Here is a 22117-nt window from a genome sequence, read left to right as displayed (position 1 = left end):
TATGTACATTATCACTTATGTATACAACGCCTTGGCTGGGGATATATTGAGGGTAAAACTATTGTTAACACAGACCTGATTCAAAAGGACATTTAAAAAGACAGCATCAGTTACCACATACAACAGTAGGCCTTTCCCTCAGCAGAAATTTTTCCCCTTTGAATAAGAATTTTGTAACTGTTGGTCAAATTGAAGCTGAGAGATCTTACATGAAATAGTCCAGCCTTTCTAACAGGGGTACACTCTGTTTTCTTCTGGGACCATTGGTTTAAAGAGTTTTCGTTTTCTGAGGACAAAAATCACATGATAGAATTCTTAGCGCCCAGAACACAGGATGGTAACAGCCTCACACTTTTCTTCTCTCTAATCACGGGTGCATGGAACAGCCAATATAAACTGTCAATATTCAAGGATGATTCCTCTGCTGAGGAACAATCTAATTGACGAAGGTGGGGCTCTCTTGCCCGCTCTGGCTGCAGAGACACCCTGACCCTGGGTCCCTACAGGCGGTGAGGGCTGGGAGTACAGAGCAAGAGACTGATCTTCCAGGAAAAAGCGCTGGCCACGTTCCAGTGTCTTCAGAAGCACCTGCACCATTTTGACGGTTGGGATTGTGTGAATGAGGGTGTTTGGAGGTGGGCATGGGTTGAAACCACACAGAGTGATTGTCAATCTGCCTGTCTGTGTATTTCTTCAGGAGATGTTTCCTCTTAGACAATACACTTGTCAATTTTCTTTGCAAAAAGTCTCATCACTGCTGTACACTAGGAAGGAGATTTGCTATGAAGAATTTGTTCATATACTGGAGAATCTACAAAGCAGGTAACTGACCATTGTGTATTCTCTCTGAGCTACATGCAGCAACAAAAAGGAGGAAGTAACACAAGTTTCTGGTGAGAAAAGACACTTTATTGTTTCTTGGGTTGTCTGGAGGCCTCTGGACTCACTTATTTCCCCCAGAACAGAGCTCCTCTCCGTGGCTGTGGTTGTGATAGTCTGAGGCTATGTCCGCCAGCAAGGACAGGAACTCAGAAAAGTCAATCTTCTGGTCCTTATTCTTGTCCTTTTTCTCAAAGATATTGGACAAGTAATCTCTGCCCCTTTTCTCCTGTGGGAAAAAACACAAAAGAAGGCAAACTCAGCCCCACAAGAGTGATGAGCTGGGAGAAGAGGAAGAGGCAGAGACAGAGAAATGAGGGCCCAGCACAGCCCAAAGGTGTCTGGTGTGGCATTGAGGAGTGGAGATGAAGGATGAGGTAGGGACATTGACATTGCCTTGCAGTTCAACAGAGAGTCCTTCCCCAAATGTGAACTTGGATGAGAGATTCACATGGTGAGCAGACTCTGCCCTGAGTTGCCCTGATCAGTGTGCTGGTGGGTGGTCTCCAGCCCCAGACCACCCCCTCAACCCCCTACCAGGCTGAACCTACCTAAGTTCTGCTCCGGGACTCAGATAAACCATGTGCTGGGCTCAGCCTGTCTGACTCTTTACGACTCCATGAACTGTGGCCCACCGGGCTCATCTGTCCATGGAGATTCTCCAGGCAAGAATACCCGAGTGGGCAGTCTATCCCTTCTCCAGGGGAACTTCCTGACCCAGGAATCAAACCAGGGTCTCCTGTATTACAGGTGGATTCTTTACCAGTTGAGCTACCAGAAAAGCCCCAAATAAGCCCTACTCATATGTAGATATAATCGAATCACTGTGCTGCATACCTGAAACTAACACAATATTATAACTATGTTATAACAATATATTATAACTATATTATTGACTATACCTCAATTAAATAAATAAATAATAAATAAATTCCATTCTTGTCATCTTCAACCTAACCCTTCTCTCCTATTTTCTCTTTTTGGCCTCCAGGATCCTACATGCTCTGAGTTCCCTTTTCTTACTTACCTAACCTCTTTGTTACCTAGTAGCCTCTCTTGTTTTGGGAAAAGGAAATGGCAACCCACTCCAGTGTTCTTGGCTGGAGAATCCCAGGGACAGGGGAGCCTGGTGGGCTGCCGTCTATGGAGTCGCAAAGAGTCGGACACAACTGAAGCGACTTAGCTGCAGTAGCAGCAGCAACCTCTTTTTTCTTGTAATTCATTCAGAATATTCTAATTGTTGGGTTAAAGCAGGTCAGCAAATGAGTTATGCATTGTAAATGGAGGGGTTAAATTCTGCCAGTAGTGCATCTATACAGAAAGCAACCTAGTTGTTCCAGAGGTGAGAGGGATAGGTGGAGGGGCAAGGTAGGGGAAGGGGATAAACAGGTACAAACTACTAGGTATAAAAAGAGAGAGAGAGAGATAAAAAGATGTAAAGTACAGCACAGAAGATATTATCAATGTGCTTTAATAACTTTGATGGAGTATAATCTATAAAAATATCAAATCACTATGTTGTATACTTGAACCAACACAACATTGTAAATCAAATATATTTTTAGATAAATAAATAAAATTTTGTTCCTATTAAAAATATTCTGTCAATGATGGAATTTCTGTCACCTTCCCTCTGATCTCAAGAACCCTAAGGGCTGCTGCTAGAGCCTCTCAGGGTGTGAGCAGAAGAGTTTGAGTCTCATACAGAAGGTGGGACAGGTGAGAGGCGACCCATCCACTGCCCTCCAGCTGTAGCCCTTTTTGATAACTTATCATCAACTACTTGTATCCACACATTTTCCTACTTTGCCACATACATCATCTCTTTACCCCCTGATAGAGGACAGGATAGGAAGTTCTATGATGCCCTTTTGCAGATGAGAAAGTGAGAATCAGAGAATGAGAGTGACTTGTCCACAGTCTCCCGGGAAGGGCCCTCAGTCATGCCAGGACCCCGCCACCACGGGGGACCAGGACCCCGTCACCATGGGGGATCAGAAGCCCACTCACACAGGCACTGAGGAAGTTGGGGAAGTTCTCCTTCAGCAGCTGCAGCAGGGCCTCCTTCTCGATGGTGTCATCGGGTCCCGAGTGTTTGTGAAACAGGTCGATCAAGGCTGAAATGGCCTGCTCCAGCTGAGAGCCGCTCATCTTGTCTTCCAAAGAGCTGCCGGAAGAGGGGTCAGTGACCTTTTGTGTCCTTCCCCAGGAGAGGGTCCCCAAGATCGGACACCTGGATGGGGGCTGAGCAGCCAGCGCAGCGCGGCTCAGATGGGACAGAAGAAACTGCTCTGCGTGCTGGGAGGAGAGGCTGAGGAGCAGGAGGGCGTGCCCAGGCATGGGCCTGGGTCCCCACAGCTCAGGGCGTGAGGAGGTGAAGGAGACCGGCAGACTCCTCTGTGGGGAGGCCCACAGCATGTGGAAGCAGAGACGGGGACAGCCCCAGTGAGAAGACTGGGCCTGAGGCGGGACGCAGCAACCAGAGCCGTGGAGGAGCCCACCCCCAAAACAGCAGCAAATCCATCTCCTCCAGGTTCAGCGTCAGGGTCAGAGTCACGGGGGCAGGACAGTGTCCCCTCTGATCGGGTCTGAGCCTCCTGGGCTGCTTCCGGAAGACCCCCTAGAAGCCCACCTGGACCATGAAGCAAGCTCTACAATAAGTGGGCAGAAATGCAGTCCTGTCCTGAGCCCTGGTGGGGGGCTTCCTGACCACCCCTGGGAGAGGAAGAGGGACTGGGGATCAGAATCAGCTGGGATTTTGAAGTGAAAGGAAATACACAACTCAGTTCTAGGCTGTTGGGTGGAATGTGGGAGATGGGGGTCCTTCCGCTTTTCTGTTACTGGGCACTATCTGTACCTCCGAGGCCTGACCTCATTAAAATAAAGAGAATGTCTGACTTCCCTAAGCAGGTTCTTCCCCCAGCAGTCAGAGGTCTGGGCTGCCCTGGACCCCAGCAGAAAAACGGGACAGAGCAGCCCTCCCATGCCAGACTTTCCTCAGCAGCCAGGACATGACCCTGTGTCACGCGTGTCAGTATCTAAGACAAACCCCACTGCCTTCTGATGGAGGAGAAAGAGCCCACTGTTCTGTCAGTAAGAGGACCCACCCAAGGCCTCTGTCAATGTGGCCAAGACCAGAGCCGAGCCCCGTGTGCAGACGGTCCCTGAGCATTTTCCTGCTGGGAGGAGGTGGGGAGCTCTGGTTGATCAGTCTTTTCTCCAGGTCAGGGCAGGACGTCTCACCAGAGTAATGGTGAGTGGGGGGGTCCCAGGCCTGGGGTTAAGGCTTTGGCTGGGGCTCCCACTCTCCTCAAGGGTGGGGTCAGTGGGTTTTTTGACCTGATAAACAGATGAATCCAGAGAAGGAAAAAAGCAAGAGGAGGGGGAGGGTCCTCAGCTCCCACTGGGCACGTGTCCACAAGAGCATCACCGAGGAGCCAGTGGAGGGGCAGGGAGTATTCGTCATCTTGCCACACAGATGGGACCTCAGCAGGGGTGAAGGCACACAGCCCAGTTGGCGGCAGAGTCGGGACTGGACCACAGGCTCCTGCATCCCCTTCCAGAGCTGCTTCCCGGCTCCTCCTAGAAAAGAGAGATAGGCCGGAGCAGACTTACCTGATCAGAGGAGACGTCACCAAGGAGAAGGATGAGTGAGATGCGCCCTGGATGGAGACTGGTCCCTTTATAAGGCTTAGCTGAGCGCTTCCCGGGGCTGGGAGCCCTACGGCTCTGTTTGCTCTCTGCTTCCTGGAGCATTGCCCCACTCAGGTGGGGGGGCCACACCCAGGAGGGTGTGCTCAGCCTCTCCCAGCAGAACCCCAGGACACACTGCACCTCCCAAGATCTTCCCCTAGAGGCTTCTCTGTCCCCTGCTTGATCTGGGGCCCGTGGAGAGTGTGGCAACAGGACAGGGGTTAGAGTAGAGAAAACTGGGTTTCTGGACCTAAAGTGGATGGAATTTTGGACTCTGAAGGCAGCATGGTCTCCATTTTCCTTCACTCAGTCCTTCTACAAGCTTGTTCTGAGTGTAACAACCACCACTTACTAAGAGCGAAAGAAGTGCCAGGCATCAAGACACGGCTGCCATTGCTGCCTGCTTCGTCCTTGCCAGCTATGAGCTAGATCTGTTGTCTCCAGGCACGAGTGGAAAATCAGGTTTATAAAGATTTTAAGATTATACAGCTAGCAGACAGTAGATTCCGGATGTGATCCCAGAAAAGCCTAATTCAAAACCTTCTATTAATCCTTCAACTACATCTCAAGACCTTCCTTCTGGGACTCACAGTCCAGGGGAGTGAAGTAGGTCACCTCACTGCCATCTTCACACCCAGTCCTCAGTGGATCCTGGGAGGGAGACAGGTGTCGTGACCCACAGTGACAGACGAGGGAACACAGAGAAGGCAATGGGCTCGGCCTTATCACCTGCTGCTGAGGGGACACTCAGGGTCAGAACCCTGAGTCCTGACTTCACCTCCTCACTCTTGAGTTCCCTTCTCAGCCTCTGGGTTGCCTGGGCCACCCGGGCCCCACTGTCTAGCTCCAGTGGTGGTGATGACCGTGGGATGAGCCTGGAGGCAGGAACTTGGGCAAAGTCTCCTCTTGGACCCCGAGGCTGACTTCCCCCAAGTCTTCCATAACATTCCTCCTCCTCCATGCTAAACAGTCTCTCCAAAGTTGGCGGCCAGGCCCTGGGCTCTGCTGTGTCCCAGCCTGCTATGGAAAGGCTGGTTCCAGAGCACGAAACAGGAACCTAGAGTCAAGCTGAGGCCTGGGGGCTTCTGGGGACCTGCCCTGCTGACTCACGGGGAGCTCCTGCTCGCTTTGGGACTTCCTCCCATGGAATGAGGGAGCTGGTTCAGGCATTGGCGTCCCTGAGCTCCTTCCCACTGCTGAGCCCCAGTCGGGGCCTCCCAGCACACAGCCATCCCTGTTCACATTACATTCACTTTCTCAGGACCACTCCTCCCTGATTTATTCATTTAATCCATTCTTATCCCTGTTGAGAAACCTCCCAAGAAGAACACACAAGACACTTTGGGCAGGGGAACTGAGACAATTCCCTCTTAAAGTCCAATTATAGCTTTTACATTTTGAACCCTGTCAAAATACTTAAAATTTGTTCCATTCTCAGCCTAAGTTTCAGAGGCTGAGCTATCTATAATCTTAAGCTCCTGGAACACAAATACCTCTTATCTCTTGCAAGGTCATGCTCTTTATTTTCCTCTAATCTCCATTCCCATTCCATTCGTCACAAAAAGCGTCAGTTTCTTCTGTTTATATGAATACATTCTTGCAAATGTGAGTAGTTCTTTTGGTCTATGTGCTGTTGACATTTTTTTATATAGCTCAAACTTACAGAAATATACAGCAAACAAAAATGTATGTACAGCCCAGTAACTTATTTCTACCACCTATAACCTTCCTTAGATCAAAAAAGAAAACATGTCCTCCAGTTACCACCCCCTCTTCTCTCTTCTCATGAAAACCACCAGCCAGACTTACATGACTGAAGCTCATGATTTTCTTTATAGTTTACCATTTAAGCATTTATCTGTATAGACGGTAATTTGCCTGATTTCTGAATTTTACATGAATGGAAATATTTTTCTGTGTTCTGTCTGCCTTCTTTAGATCAGTAGTAAATTTTTTTAAGTTTTGTCATGTTAGGGGGTGTGCTGTGGTTTTTCGCTGTTGTGCAGTATTACTTTGCAAGAAAGTGACCGTGATTGTCAAAAATTCTGCTTCAGATACTACACTGTCCACTTTCTTATCTTCCTTTCAGAGTGGTATCCTGCTCAGGTAACCGGAGGTTTTGACCTGTGACCTCATGTTCCCCTGGTGTAGCAGCCTCCCTGTCTGATGACTTGTATGCCAGGGGCCCAGGGTAGGCCCTGGTTGTGTCTGTGCTGTGTTTAAGGAATGAGGAAAGGGGACTTCCCTGGTGGTCCAGGGGCTAAGACTCCAGGCTCCCAATGCAGGGGGCCTGGGTTCAATCTCTGGTCAGAGAACTAGACCCCACAGCTGCATCCCGGTGCAGTCAAATAAACAAATATTTTAAAAGAAGAGATGAGTCTCAGGACACAGAGCCCAGGTCCTAGGGACCAACTTTGGATCAGTCCTGTTTACCGTCAAAGACAGCAGTGTTTTCAACCATTCTCAGCAGCCCAGTCACACCCCGGCATCTCCGGTATCACTCACCACCACCAGAAAGGCTGTAGGGAATCTTCCAGTGCCTTAACCAAAAATGCCTTTTGGTTAAGCCCAAGGGCTGCTCATCCAAGTCAAATCTAGCTGAAGTCATCTGTGAGGTTTTGGGTCTCCAGAAAGGAAGATTGTTCTGTTCACCCATACAGGCACTGAGGAATACTAGCTTCTAATAAAAGAATCACTATTTGCAATCCAGCACTGAGCTAGTGATTTAGTGTCCTAAAGTAGAAGCTTAGATTATTGTTCCCCTGTGTCAGTGGGCAGCCTAGTAGGCTGGAGCGTTGAGCATTGGAAGCCAAGGGGCAAACTCAGATCACTAGCCTGCCACAGAGCCACAGAGCCACAGAGCAGGAGGAAGACCCATGGAAAGTATGGATCTGAGCAAAAGAACAGGATCTTCTGTGAGGCTCAGAGCTGGGCTGGTGCCTCCAGCAAGGAACCCTGGCTGTGTTCTACCCACCAACCTCCCAGAGCAGAGCAGCTCTGCTCAGAACTTCCCATCAGAACCCCAGGACCTTCCTGTGCACACTGCACCCAGGCTAACTCATCCTGAACTTTTGCTCCATCACAAGCTCCATGAGGCTAGAGTAAAAGGGATGGGAGTCAGTGGGTTAGAACAGAGATAAAGGGTTTGCTGAGCTCCAGAAACTGTGGCTTTGGGTGTCTGGAAAGGAAGATTGTTTTTATGCACCCATCCAGACATTAGCAGAACTAATAGCTAATAGTACAAGAACTCCCATTTATGAACAATCTGTACCAAGTACTACGCTAATGATTGAATTTCCTAAAATGCAAACTTAGATTATTAATTTTAGATGCTCCTTTTCTGATATACATATTCAAAGATAAAAATTACCCTCTAAGCACTGCTTTTGCTGCATTCCAAAATGAAAAGCTTTTATAAATTGTCTTTTCATTTTCATTTAGTTCAAAATATTTTTTACATTCTCTTGATACAGCTTCTTTGACCCACATATTATTTAGAAGTATATTACTTGATCCATGAAAATGTTTGGGTTTTCCAGCCATCTTTCTATTATTGCTTTCTACTTTATTTTCAATGTGGTCTGACAGCATACACATATTTGATTTCTACTCTTTTAAAATTGGTTAAGACATGTTTTATGACCCAGAATATAGTCTATCTTGATGAATGCACTGAATGAGCTTAAGAGGAACGTGTTTTCTGCTGTTGTTGGCTAAAGGAGTCTGGAAAAGTCAGTTAGATCCAACTGATTGATGATCTGTCCAATTCAACTATGTCCGTATTGATTTTCTGCCCATTGTATCTGTCCATTTCTGATAGAGAGGTGTTGAAATCTCCAACTTTAATAGTGTTAGTTGCTCGGTCATGTCCCACTCTTTGCAACCCCATGGACCACAGCCCACCAGGCTCCTCTGTCCATGGGATTCTCCAGGCAAAAATACTGGAGTGAGTTGCCATTTCCTTCTCCAAACTTTAATAGTGAACTCATCTATTTCTCCATGCAGTTCGATCTGGTTTTGCCTCACGCATTTTGATACGCTGTAACTAGGAGCATACACAGTTGAGCCTGGTTGTCATCCTGAAGAACCGACCGCCTTCCATTACATAATGCCCCTCATCGTCTCTGATCACTTTTCTTGCTCTGAAGTCTTGTTTTATCTGTCCGAAATTAATAATTAGTTAATTAATTAAAATCTCTAATTTTGTGTGTGTGTTAGTGTGGTATGCTTTTCTCCATCTCTTTACTTTTTATCTTTTTGTGTTTTTATGTTTAAAAGGTGATTTCTTTAAACAAGTGGTTGCATGGGTAGCAGGTAGGAGAAGGAAAGGGGGAAAAAATGATAACTATTTGAGGTAATGAATGTTGATCAGCTTAACAGGTGATCATTTAACAATGTATATTTATATGAAACCATCATATTGTATATCTTAAAAAGACACAATTTTGTCAATTATACCACAATAAAACTAAAAAAAGATGTTTTTTAAATGAAATAAAAGCAAGTTTTTGCAGAAAGCCTACAGATGAGCCCTACTATGCTTAGATTATCTCTTTTAATTGGTGTATTTAGACCATTCACACTAAAAGTGACTATCAATATAGTTGGGTTAATATCAACCATATTCATAGCTGTTTTCTACTCATAGCTCTTTTTGTGAGTTTTTCCACCTTTCACTCTTTTTTATGTCTTCTCTGATTTTAACTGAGCATTTGCACGGTTCTGTTTTCCCTCTTAACATATCAATCATACTATTTTGTTAAGTGTCTTTGGTGGTTGCCCTAGAATTTGTAATATACATTTGCAAGTAATCTAAGTCCACATTCAGATAATACTGTATTACTTCACAGGTCTTACAGGTACCTTATAACAGAGTCCTCCCGGAATTTCCTCTTCTGCTTATTACATTGCTATTATTTATTTCTCTTATAAGTAATCTCCTAATATATTACTGCAATAATTATTTTGAACAAACTGTAATCAGTTAGATCAATTCAGAATAAGAAAAACATGTTGTGTGTCAATTACACCTTGATAAAAAAAATAAATTTATAAAAAAATGAAAAAATTTTCAAGAAAAATAACAGATTTTATTTTATCTTCATTTATTCCTTCTCTAACATTCTTATTCTTTATGTAGGTCAAGTTTATGTAGGTCAAGTTTCTGACCTACATCATTTTCCTTCTTCCTGAAGAACTTCTTGTGACATTTCTTCCAAGACAGGTCTAACTAGCAACAAATTCCCTCAGTTTTTGTCTTTATTTCTTCTTCACTTTTGAAGAATAATTTCACTGAATACAGAATTCTAGTTTGGTGGGTTTTGTCTTTAAACACTTTAAACACCCCACTATTCTTGCTTGCATGGTTTCTGAAGAGAATTTCAATAAAATCCTTATTCTTGTGCCTCCATATATAGGGTGAGGCAGTTTTCCCCACCTCTGGCTTCTTTCAAGATTTTCTCTTTGTGTTTGAATTTCTGAAATTTGAATATGATCTATGCCTAGATACGGTTCTTTGGGCATTTGTTCTGCTTGGTGTTCTCTGATATTTCTGGATCTGTGGTTTAGTATCTGTTGTTAATATAGGAAAATTCTCAGCAGTTATTTCTTCAAATATTCCTTCTGTTTCTTTCTTTCTTTTCCTCTGATATTCCTATTATATGTACATTACACCTTTTGTAATTGTCTTGTGTATTCTGTTCTTGTTTTTTCTCTTTGCTTTTCTATTTAGAAAGTTTCTATTGACATATCTTTAAGCTCACTGATTGTTTTCCTCAATTGTAGCCAGTCTACCAATGAGCCCATCAAAGACGTTCATTGCTATTATAATGGTTTTTATTTCTGCTATGTCTATTTTCTACTATTTTCATAACTTTCTTAGAGTTTTCATCTTTCCAGGTACGGTATCCATCTAATCTTACATATTACCTACTTCCCACTTTTCCACTATAGCTCTTAGCATATTAATCTTAGTAATTTTAAATTTTCAGTTTGACCACTCCAAAAGGAATATGCCAGTGGACACCCACGGCCTCCAGTTCTGCTCCACCATGGTTGTGTCTCTGGACGAACTGTCTCTCTTCTCTCTGTTTTGGATTCTTCCACTGAAAATGGAGTTAAATTACACTTTAGCTTGGTTTCTCTTTTTACAAGACTGTCACAAATTTTTGCTTCCTTGCTTCTGAAAATATTTGAGTTTGACCCTTGATCTTGAGTGTAACGTCACCAGGAGCAGGACCCAGACTCCTTCATCAAATACTCAGCGTCCTGGAAACCGAGTACCATCTCTGAGCCAGAGAAAAACAGGTCTCTAAGAAGACCACCTCTCCTACCCAGCACTGGCCTCTCCCCTCCTTTCTCACTGGACTCCTTAGGGTTTCCTGAACCCTCCATGTCAAGTCCTCTACCTAGCATTCCCTTCCACCTCCTTGTTTCCCAGGAAACACATCCCTCTTTCAGATGTAGGTTAACAGCTATCTCTGTTGTGGAGCTTTCCCTGACTTCCTCAAAGAGGTTTTGCAGGGACCCCAGGTTCCAGCAGCACTTCCTCATCTCTTGGTTTACCCCAGAGTGGCACTGTATCTGCACTGATCAGGAACACAGGGTACTAGCCCTACCCGACAAGTCACCCTTCATGTGGCCTGGCTGGGATGGCACTTCCATCCCTGTGCCATAGTCTATTTGTCTATCAGTAGGGACACTAACATCACTTCATAGAACCCTGAGGACCACAGGAGGCAATGGTTGAGAAACACTTGGTGAGTTTGAGAAATGGGAAGAGGTGACGTTCCTTTCGATAGAGATTCTGATGTGCTGAGTGACATCGGTGATTCAGAGTCTAAAAGTGGTCCTCTCCAGTGTACAGCCAACTTACAGACGTGGGTGGGGGTTGTGCATGCTTACAGCTTCCCTGGGTGTAGCAGTAGCCTGGTTGAAAGACATCGATTAGATACGATGGGGAAGGAGGAGCAGTTATTCCTGAAGGCAGAGCTTCCGTTAGGGAAATGACACCCACTCCCTCCCCACCTCTGCGGAGCCGCTCCCAGAGCCTGACCCTCACATAAACCTCAGGTAAACCTCCTGAATCAACCTCAGCAAAGGCAATATGCAGCACAGTCTCCTTCTCCACACTTGAGGCCTTGCCTGCTGCCACCCCATCCACGTGTAACCAGCCAAGGCAGGACAGCTGCGTTAAAGGCAAGCAAAGGAGCTGGTGGTTGGAGAGAGGACTTGACACTCTGTCAACGCCCCTGAGCCATGGCAGAGAGCTGGGTTAAAAACGGAATAGGAGAGCTCCTCCCCCACAGAGGCCCCACACTTCTCTGTTTCTGTATCTTCACAGTGGTAATTAATCATTTACCTACAAAAAAGCTTGCCTGAGTTTCCAGGGCTTTTAATAACTTCAGAAGGACAAACGGAGAGCCCAGGACCTGGCTTCCCCCAGAGGCTGTGCCCAGGGAAGTGTCTGGAGGTGCGAAGCAGGCTGCAGGAGGGACTGGAAAGGGGAGCATCCCGCTTTTGCCTATAGCCCCTGTCACCTGAGCCTCACAGGATGACACAGTGATCCAAGCAACAGCCAGAGGCAGTAAAGAATGTTTTCTGCTCCAAAGACAGTGAAGAAAATTCTAGAAGGTTGCTCTGTGTTTATATTACTCCTTCCCTGATCAAGAGCAGATGCGTGGCCCGAGCTGCTGACTTAACACAAACACTTGTCCCATTGTCAAGATCTGGCTCAGCTGGCATCACCGCCTCTGCCTAGACTGGCAATTCTCAGTGTGTGCTTTGGGGACCACATGGATCAGAAGCTCCAGATATTGTGAAAATGCAGATCTTGTGTCCCCTTCTTGGCTTACTGACCCCAGTTATCTGGGGTGAAATTCAAGAATCTGCATTTTCAACAAATCCCCAGGTTTTTTGGGTTGTTTTTTGTTGTTGTTGTTTGTTTGTTTTGGTTTCATTTGGGGTTTTGGGGGGTTTGAATCCTGGAGAGAGTCTGAGAACAAATGATTAAAGTGTAAGTTCCTAGAGGGCAAAGACCAGGCTATTGATGGCATCACCAGCATAGACCCCTTCACAATTCATCCATCTCAAGGACCAGGAAAGGAACCAGAAGACAAAGGCCATCTCGTCAAGAGGGCCTACTCTTCACAGGGAGCAGGACTGTCAGGAAGAGCCTGAGTCAGGCTGCAGGCTCACCTCCCTCCTCCCCTCATCACCCTGAGCACCTTGGTCCCCAGACACACCACCCTTTCCTGGACCACTTGCCTCTGTCCACACTGCCCGCAGTTCCCTTCCCCCAGCTCTCCGACTGCTCTGTTAACCTTCCTGCTTCACCCAACAGAGTTCTCATTCCTGCCATAATGCCCACACTTGCATCCCTGTTTCTCAACTACCTCCCCCCAATAATACTGAATGTCAGTGTTTACATCTTTCTCTCACCAACACAGCATCACAGGGAGCTCCCTGAAGGCCGGTCAGGTATCATTCCTCTTTGAATGGTCACAACTAGACAGCTCCCAACACAGAGAAGGCATGCCCCCATCCAAAACGAAATAAATAAATAATGAATCACAGCATGAAATAATCTTAGTAAAAGAATTGACCCAAGAGTCAAGAGTACTAAGTCCTCTGGTCCCAGCTCCCTTAGCAAATCTCTGTGTGACTCAGGACAGCCAAATCTCAGGTTCACAAATAGCAAGAAACAATGGAGATGAACGTATTCATACATGTAAGAGGTGTTAACAGAATTATTGACACAGAGGCAGAGTCACAGTCAGCCAAAGTTTCAATGCAAATGCTGGAAGTTTTGCATGCATTACAATTAAGATTTCTAACACTTGCACAGATGTGTTGAAACTGTATTATCAAGAACGTGAAACAGCCACTTCAAAGATTAAAACTCAAGCTAGATGTACTGGAAGAAGACTCTTAACTCACTCTGGTTTTGAGAGCTTTGCATTCCCCATACTACCCCAGCCAGCTTTCACTGAAGGCTCAAGGCATGGATCCTTCTTCCCTTCTCCTCTGATATTATCCTGTGACTGGGGCAGAGACTCCATACTGACCAGCTTAGTTGCCCCCTTTCCAGTCCCACTTCTCCGGTGCACGGGGTGGAGGGAGGGCAGCAGTGATCTCTGTAGGCATTTCTAACCTCTTGTGTCTGCTACCAGTTAGTTACCATGATCAAGCTTTGCAGAGAGGCCCTTTTGTTTCAGTCTGTGTCTTCCTGTCTCTATTTCCCCAGTCACTTCCATAGTTAAAGCCTGTAGAAGAACTCTTGGTCCAGTCTCCTGGCTTTTTGAGAGTGCAAACCTGACTTGTAGAAACTTATCAAGGAAGGAGCAAGTGTACTGAAAACTGGACCAGGTTCTACAACAAATTGTTCTTCTTACTACGAAGCAGTACAATTTATGCCCAGGAGAGGAACAAAATCCTCAGAATCAGGAGCATCTCTTCAGATAGGTCACTCTCTGAAATTTGACCATGACATTGGTGGGAGGCAAAAAGCCAGGAGACTGGACCAAGAGTTCTTCTACAGGCTTTAACTATGGAAGTGACTGAGGAAATAGAGACAGGAAGACACAGACTGAAACAAAAGGGCCTCTCTGCAAAGCTTGATCATGGTAACTAACTGGTAGCAGACACAAGAGGTTAGAAATGCCTACAGAGATCACTGCTGCCCTCCCTCCACCCCGTGCACCGGAGAAGTGGGACTGGAAAGGGGGCAACTAAGCTGGTCAGTATGGAGTCTCTGCCCCAGTCACAGGATAATATCAGAGGAGAAGGGAAGAAGGATCCATGCCTTGAGCCTTCAGTGAAAGCTGGCTGGGGTAGTATGGGGAATGCAAAGCTCTCAAAACCAGAGTGAGTTAAGAGTCTTCTTCCAGTACATCTAGCTTGAGTTTTAATCTTTGAAGTGGCTGTTTCACGTTCTTGATAATACAGTTTCAACACATCTGTGCAAGTGTTAGAAATCTTAATTGTAATGCATGCAAAACTTCCAGCATTTGCATTGAAACTTTGGCTGACTGTGACTCTGCCTTTGTGTAGCAATAAAACTCTTCTTAAAGGTGTCAGAGATATAAGGGGAAGATACCAGTGTGATTGACTATGAAATTAGATCTGAGTAGAGCTACTTGCCACTCAAGACTTGTCAACATGAGTATTACTCATCTTTGCTTTCAAAGAGCTGCTGGAAAGAAAAGAAATAATTGATGTGTTTTGTCACTGGGTGTGGATCTGTGGAGAAAGAATAGAGTCGATGGATGATAAGATGGGTAGGAAAGGATTGGAGGAAGGAGGATGTAAAGTGCATGAGGACAGAGCTAAATTAAATTAGAGCAGAACTAAACGGATTTTTAGTTTTGATCCAGATGAATGAGGGGGCGTAGAAGGGCCACTCTCCTCACCCATCTCCACCCAGGGTCTTTCACATTGTATTCTAGAAGTCACCCCACAGAGAGTAAAACCTGAGTGGTTTCCTGGAGCATCATGTTGCTCTGGAAGGGCACAAGATCAGGACCTGATTCTGGGAGTGGGACCACTCAGGCCCTGTGAGGTCCCTAAGAGGATGCAGAAGAAAGGCTGTGGTGCTTGCGATCCACAGGGAAAGGAGAGAGCTGAGTTTCCATGTGGGAAGATTCCAGGCCCTGGATGCCAGTTATTGGGATCCCACACTGGGGTCCCACATCCTGTGGGGACCAACAAAGGAGCAAGACTTTCTAGCCTCTCTACCTCAAGTCTCAGAGTTAGCAATAAAATTTTCCTCAGTTTGGAAAGTCAAGGCTGGAGTCTAATGTCCACAGCAGGACAACAGTAATAAGCAACATGACTTCAGTTCATTCTGGACAGGCCCTCTCAGATTCCTGGAACTCTTGACACACACGTGCACGCACACACAGACATTCATACAGACACGCACATAAGCCTGCACACCGGCATAACACTTCACACTGTCCACAGAGCATACTCTGGGGCAGCCTCCATCTAACCAAACACACATTTAGTGGCCTGACCACCTCTGGTCACAATCATGAGTACAAGCAGAAATAAATATCCCAGGAACACCCTCAAAGGGTCATAAAAGAAGACTGCTTCCAGAGTAAAACTCAGAAGAAATCCATGCCAGACTTCTTGACCAAATGGAAGGATCAGAAAAGGCCATTGGATCAAACACAGTTGTAAGTTTCTGTCCCTCCTTTCCTAAGACCTAAGCTTTTTCTGTTTTGTTTTCATTGGAATATAGTTGATTAACGGGGCTTTCCTGGTGGCTCAGCGGTCCTGCAATGTAGGAGACCTGCGTTTGATCCCTGGGTTGGGAAGATCCCCTGGGGGAGGACATAGCAACCCACTCCAGTATTCTTGCCTAGAGAATCCCATGGACAGAGGAGCCTGGTGGGCTACAGTCGGTGGGGTCATAAAGAGTCAGACAACTGAAGCGACTTCGTTAGCTGGACTAAGAGGACCGATTGTCCTTGTTTGCCTGGGATTGAGAGGATTCTTAGACATCGGACTTTCAGTGCTAAAACGAGTCAAGTCCTAGTCAAGCTAGGACAAGCCGGTCATCTTAGTCTGGACTCTGGAAAGCAAGTTGTTACAGAGATGCATACACATGGTTACACCACATGCTGCTGGTTAGTTTTGGGGCCGGACTGGGTTTGGAGCCAAAGGGAAAGGACAGTGGTGCCTTTATCACTAAGAACTCCCTACTACATAGCACCCCCTTTCCCCTCTAGGCCCTAGGTGTGTGCAGTGGAGAGCAGACTGAAAAATTATCCCCAAAGAGAAGTAAATCCACATGTTAGTTGCTCAGCCGGGGAAACATCCAGGACACTACTGAGGATGTGTTTGGTTTTTGTTTTTGTTTTTTTGGTCAGTCAAGGAGAGTGCCCAGAGGATAATGGGACTTTCTCCTTATAGACCTATAGACTGACCTCTTCTTTTAGAGCAAGGCAGAAGGTGGCCAGGACAATGGAGCATGAGGACTAGTGGGAAAATGGGAAAGATTGACTTGGCCCCCAAGCACTTCTCTGGGAATACTTATCAGCCCAGATTGCTAAAGAAGATCAAAGGCAAAAGCAGGTTAGTGGCCAAGGGGCTAGAGTGGGCTCTGGTCACCCTAGATATGGCTTTGTCCTCAGCTCCCATTGGAGGCATTTTCCCAGTGGCTCCTCATGACTGGAGACTCATAGCATCAATTTCTGACCTGGGATGGATGTAGCCCCAACACCCTGATTTTACAGATAAACACACTGAGGCACAGGGAGTGATGAGTCATTCAAGGTCACATAGCCCAGTTGGCGCCAGAGCTAGTTGGTGAACTGACAATGATTGATAACCAGTCACAGGAAGTTCCCTTGCTCTTCAATATTGCAAGTGGGATTTATACCTGAGGAATCCAAAAGGCTGACTTGGACCTTGTGAGGAGTTGCTGTCTTAGTCTGTTCAGGCTGCTGTAACAAAAATACCAAAAACCGAGTGGCTTAAACAACAAACATTTATTTCCCAGTTCTGCACGCTGGGCAGTACAAAGTCAAGGTGCTGGCAGATTTGGTGTCTGGTACATAGTACACGGTCTTCCCAGGTGGCACTAGTGGTAAAGAACCTGCCTGCCAAAGCAGGAGACGTAAGAGATGTGGGTTCAATCCCTGAGTCGGGAGGATCCCCTGGAGGAAGGCATGACAACCCCTCCAGTATTCTTGCCTGGAGAATCCCCATAAACAGAAGTGCCTGGCGGGTTATCGTCCATGAGGTTGCAAAGAGTCGCATACAACTGAGCAACTGACCACACCACAGCACAGCACATGGGCGTCCCAGCTGGCACCAGTGGTAAAGAACCCGCCTGCCAATTCAGGAGACGGAGAAGGAGATTCAGTCTCTGAATTGGAAAGATCCCCTGGAGGAAGACACGGCAACCCACTTTAACATTCTTGCCTGGAGAATCCCATGGACAGAGGAGCCTCGCGGGCTATGGTCCGTAGGGTCACAAAGAATCAGACACGACTGAAGCGGCTTAGTGTGCACACACAGTACATGTTACATCATCTCCTCACTGTGTCTTCACATGCAAAACAGGGAGCTTTCCTGGGTCTCTTTAATAGGGCACGAATTCCACTCATGAGAGTTCCACCCTTATAATCTAATCACCTATCAAAGTCCTCCTCCTCCAACGCCATCAACTGGGAGTTAGGATCTCAGGGAGCCTAGTGGGCTGGCATCTCTGGGGTCGCACAGAGCCGGACATGACTGAAGCGACTTAGCAGTAGCAGCAAACATTCTGTCTATTGCAGTCACTGAAGAGAAAGACAAATTGGTAAGGAACAGGTGCTTCTCTGGGGCTCACAGCTGACCCAGTGCCAGTATTTCACCAGCTTTTGGATATGCCCAGAAATTTTCAACAGAGCCTTGGGGTTCACCAGAACCCTGGGGCTACCTGTGCCTCTGAGCCATCCAAGCCCCAGAAGTTGAAGCAGGGTTATAGAATCATAGATTAAATTGGAGAAGTGATGAGGAGTTTGCTGAACCCCAAGAGATATAGCTCAGTGTGTCTGAGGAAAGAAACATGGCCTCTCCTTCCAGTCATTCAGGAAAGAATGGCTACAGATATTGAGAACTATTGTTTACTAAACACCGTGCCCAGCAAGTATAATATGTGCTTTACATGCATCAGTTTTTTGTTGGTTTGGCCGCGCCATGTGTCTTGCAGGGGCTTAGCTCCCCAACCAGGGACTGACTCCAGGACCCATGCAGTGGACATGTGAAGTCTTAACCGCTGGACTGCCAGGGAATTCCCCTACAAGTCAGTTTATTTAATCTGCAAGAGAATTCTATTAGATGAATATTAGCATCTCCGTTACACAGATAAATAAACTGAGATTTAAAGTGGTTCCATAATGTGAGCAGGTCATCCAGCAGGTAGCACAAAGCCAACAAACCCAGGTCAGCCTGACTCCAAAGCCAGACCCTTAATCCTTCTGCTGTTTTATGAAGTCCTCGGTATGTCACATCAGGGTCCACCAGGCAGGAGCCCACCATCCAGAAGGCAGATGGCCATAAATATTGTCAGCACAGTCCCACAGACTCTGACAGGGGAAGCCCAGACAGCTGTGTGGCCATCAGGGCCCAGAGCAGCAGTGAGCGAGACTTCAGCAGGCTCTAGAGCCCTGGTCTTCATAGTGCTAGTCCACAGGCCACTCTGAAAGGAATCTGCTTCCCTAAAGTTAAGCATCAACATGCAGCACCTATAACTGAGACTTGAATATTACCAGCAAGAACCTTACTAAGGAACTGTGAAAAATAGGTCCAATTAGTCTCCTAAGCTCCACCTCCTGGGACAGGTACATCTTTTGGAGAACATGCTTTTGTAGTGTTATTTCCCTGGTGATTTACAAAAGATCCTGTGATGTTACAATTGGCCCCAGTTAAAGCTGACGCTCAGAGATTACCCTGTCCAACACACTGGCCACTAGCTACATGTAGCTATCAAGCACTTGATGTGTGGCTAGTGCAACTGAGAAGCTGATTTTTTTTTCCATTTATATGAAGTATTATTATTGCACAGAAACAATTTGTTAAGGTAAGGAAAGAATCTGTTAAAACTATCTCAATTCAGGGTGTTGCACAGCTGGGAGCCTGACAGCATAAATAGATCACCCATTACCATTTCCTTTTTTTTTTTAATCTATGGATTTTTAATTGAAGGATAATTGCTTTGCGATATTGTGTTGGTTTCTACCAAACATCAACATGAATAAGCCACTAGTTTACCCATGTCCCCTCCCACTTGAACATCTCTCCCACCTCCCTCCCCATCCCACCCCTCTAGGCTGTTACCAAGCCCCAGGTTGAGTTCCCTGAGTTGTACAGCAAATTCCCACTGGCTATCTATTTTGCATATGGTAATGACATATGGTAATATATGTTTCCATGTTACTCTCTCCATACCTCCCACCCTCTCCTTCCTCACCTCCAGCATCTGTGTCCATAAGTCTGTTCTCAATGTCTATGTCTCCATTGTGACTCTGCAAATACATTCATCAGCACCATCTTTCTATCTTCCACATTTATGCATTAGTATATGATTTTTTCTTCAATTTAAAACTATTTTTTTAAAAAACTATTTACAATTACATTTTATATAATGTCATTTGCACCAACATGGATGAACCTAGAGATTATCATATTAAGAGAGAGAAAGATAAATATAATATCACTTCTATATGGAATCTAAAAAAAAAATGATACAAATGAATTTATTTACAAAATAGACCCACAGACATAGAGAACCAACTTATGGCTACCAAAGCGGAAAGGGGTAAAAGAAAAGTGAGAGTGTTAGTCACTCAGTGTCCAACTCTTTGCAACCCCATGGACGGTAGCCTTTTAGGCTCCTCTGTATATGGGATTCTCCAGGCAAGAATACTGGAGTGGATTGTTATCTCCTTCTCCAGATCTTCTCGACCTAGGGATCTAACCCAGGTCTCCTGCATTGCAGGCAGATTCTTTACTGTCGGAGCCACCCGGGAAAGGGGCAGAGGAGGGGTAAATTAGGAGTTTGGGATTAACATATACACACTACTATATACAAAACAGATAACCAACAAGGACCTACTGTACAGCACAGGGAACTATATTCAATATCTTATAATAACTTATAATGGAAAAGAATCTGAAAATAACTTATTTGAAAGAAATTTTGTAATAGAAAAATTTTTTGATATTGTATATTTTATAACTGGAGATGCCCTGAAATTTTACAGGTCATATATGAAAGAAACTTTATAAAGATTTTGAGCAATAATCCTAAGAATTTACAAGACATTACCAGGAACAAGTTGTAAAACTGAAAACAAAATCTTTTCTAAAGTATCAATAGCAAAACTAATTAACACTGTCAGAGGAAAGACTAATTGTCTTTCTAGTCTCATGATTTTACAAAACGATTGTCATATGAAGCAATCAAAGACCACAGAGCCAAGAAAACACAGAAAAAATAGTTAAGTAGACAGTTGAGTCATCCGGTTAATCAAAATATTGCCCTTTTTCTGGCTTACGTAATGTGCGTGACACTTGCCAACTTTTTTAAATTCATGACTTGCTATAGTCTCTTCCTCTTTCTAAATTAACATTTATGTATTCTTTTTCTGAATGGGGGATCCTCCCCAAAATTTTAGCACGCACAAAATCTATGCTCGGTCCTGACATTTACCCATCTCGTCCATGACTTTGTCTTTGCCACAGCTTCTGCCTGGCTTCCCCGCTACCTCCCCTCTGCCTAGAAAAGTCTTAACACTCCTTCAGAGTCTGACCAAAAGTCACCTCTTCTGTGAAGGCTTCCCTAACTACCTCAAGACAATAGAGTTCCCCCTTCTGCTTCAGACACAGGGCAGTCTTACCTGTCTGTGGCACACCCTCATGGCACTGGGATTTACCTCTTACAGGCATCCCCTCAACAAGGGAGCAGGCTCCCAGGGACAGACACTGAGGCCTTACCTGCATTGCCAGGTCCCCATCTCACAGCAGGAGGTCACAGAGAACACACATGTTAATGGGATGCAGTCACGGCTGACCAGGAGATGGAGGGATGACTCCAGTACTGACATAACGACCCCCGAGGCCAAAAGGGAAGTGTTCTAACTCAGTGTGACACTAGGCAGAATCTGTACTTCCTTTGTTTTTGAGAAGTCTTTGTCTTATCTGTCAAATGGGCAATGAATACCCTGCTTTTCAGAGGTAATGGATGTGAAAGCGCCCGCGTGCGTGCGTGGTAAGTTGCTTCAGTCGTGGCCAACTCTGTGTGGCCCTATGGACTGTATGGGTCCATAGGCGCCTATGCCAGGCTGCTCTCTGTCCATGGGATTCTCCAGGCAAGAATACTGGAGTGGGTTGCCATGCCCTCCTCTAGGGGATCTTCCCGACCCAGGGATCACACCTGTGTCTTTTACATTTCCTGCATTGGCAGGCAAGTTCTTTACCACTCGCACCACCTGGGAAGCCCATGAAAGCACCTAGAAAGGTAGAAAGTGCTATATAGACGTAGAGAGTGTATTATTGTTGCCCATGTGTTCAGGTGTACTTCAAGGAGACACTGTAAAACTCTGTGACTTAGAATCCCAAATCTCCCTTCACGGATACACTCCAGTTTATAGAAGTGGGCTGTGGCACTGCAGTTTCAGCTTCCACAGGGCGTAGCAGCACCTAGATCAAAAGATTACATCAACTACAGAAAGGGAAGGAGGTGCCCGGCCCCTCAACTTCTCCTGAGGCCAGAACCCAGCCCTCATGTGAATTCAGCTTCCTCCCCTCATGTGAATTCAGCTTCCTGGATCATTCTTGGCAAAGAAGACTGGGGGTCCCTTCCACCCACCTCGTCCAGCCCAGTCCTCATTCAGTGTAAGCTACAGAATCAGGCACTTACATAAATCAGCTGGAGGCAAACACACTGAAATTGATCAACTGTGCTTCTTTCTTCACCAAATCCCACCCTTCAGATTCTGTGAATGTCAACATCTGCCCAGTGAATTCTCACCCTTGCTTACAAATAATG

At 45.7% G+C, this 22117-nt stretch overlaps 1 protein-coding gene across 1 annotated transcript; it reads right to left on the bottom strand.

Annotated features, from left to right (window-relative positions):
• Window positions 1-943: 943 nt before the first annotated feature.
• On the bottom strand, window positions 944-3030 carry LOC128045673 (protein S100-A7-like). The gene is made up of 2 exons (XM_052638119.1): window positions 2890-3030; window positions 944-1108 (listed from the first exon to the last, which is right to left on the bottom strand). The coding sequence occupies exons 1-2, from the start codon at window positions 3028-3030 to the stop codon at window positions 944-946; spliced, it is 306 nt and encodes a 101-aa protein (XP_052494079.1).
• Between the last annotated feature and the right edge of the window lie 19087 nt (window positions 3031-22117).

The sequence above is a fragment of the Budorcas taxicolor genome, chromosome 3 (genome assembly GCF_023091745.1).
Source record: "Budorcas taxicolor isolate Tak-1 chromosome 3, Takin1.1, whole genome shotgun sequence".
Classification (NCBI taxonomy): Eukaryota; Metazoa; Chordata; class Mammalia; order Artiodactyla; family Bovidae; genus Budorcas; species Budorcas taxicolor.
The sequence above is the reverse complement of the archived record's forward strand: the minus strand, read 5'-3'. Positions and strand labels throughout refer to the sequence as shown.

Excerpts from the sequence above, each read along its gene's own strand:
- LOC128045673 (XM_052638119.1), bottom strand. The coding sequence starts at position 3,030 with ATGAGCGGCTCTCAGCTGGAGCAGGCCATTTCAGCCTTGATCGACCTG. Across the intron at positions 1,109-2,889 it reads CCAACTTCCTCAGTGCCTGT|GAGAAAAGGGGCAGAGATTA; the intron begins GTGAGTGGGCTT and ends TTTTTCCCACAG.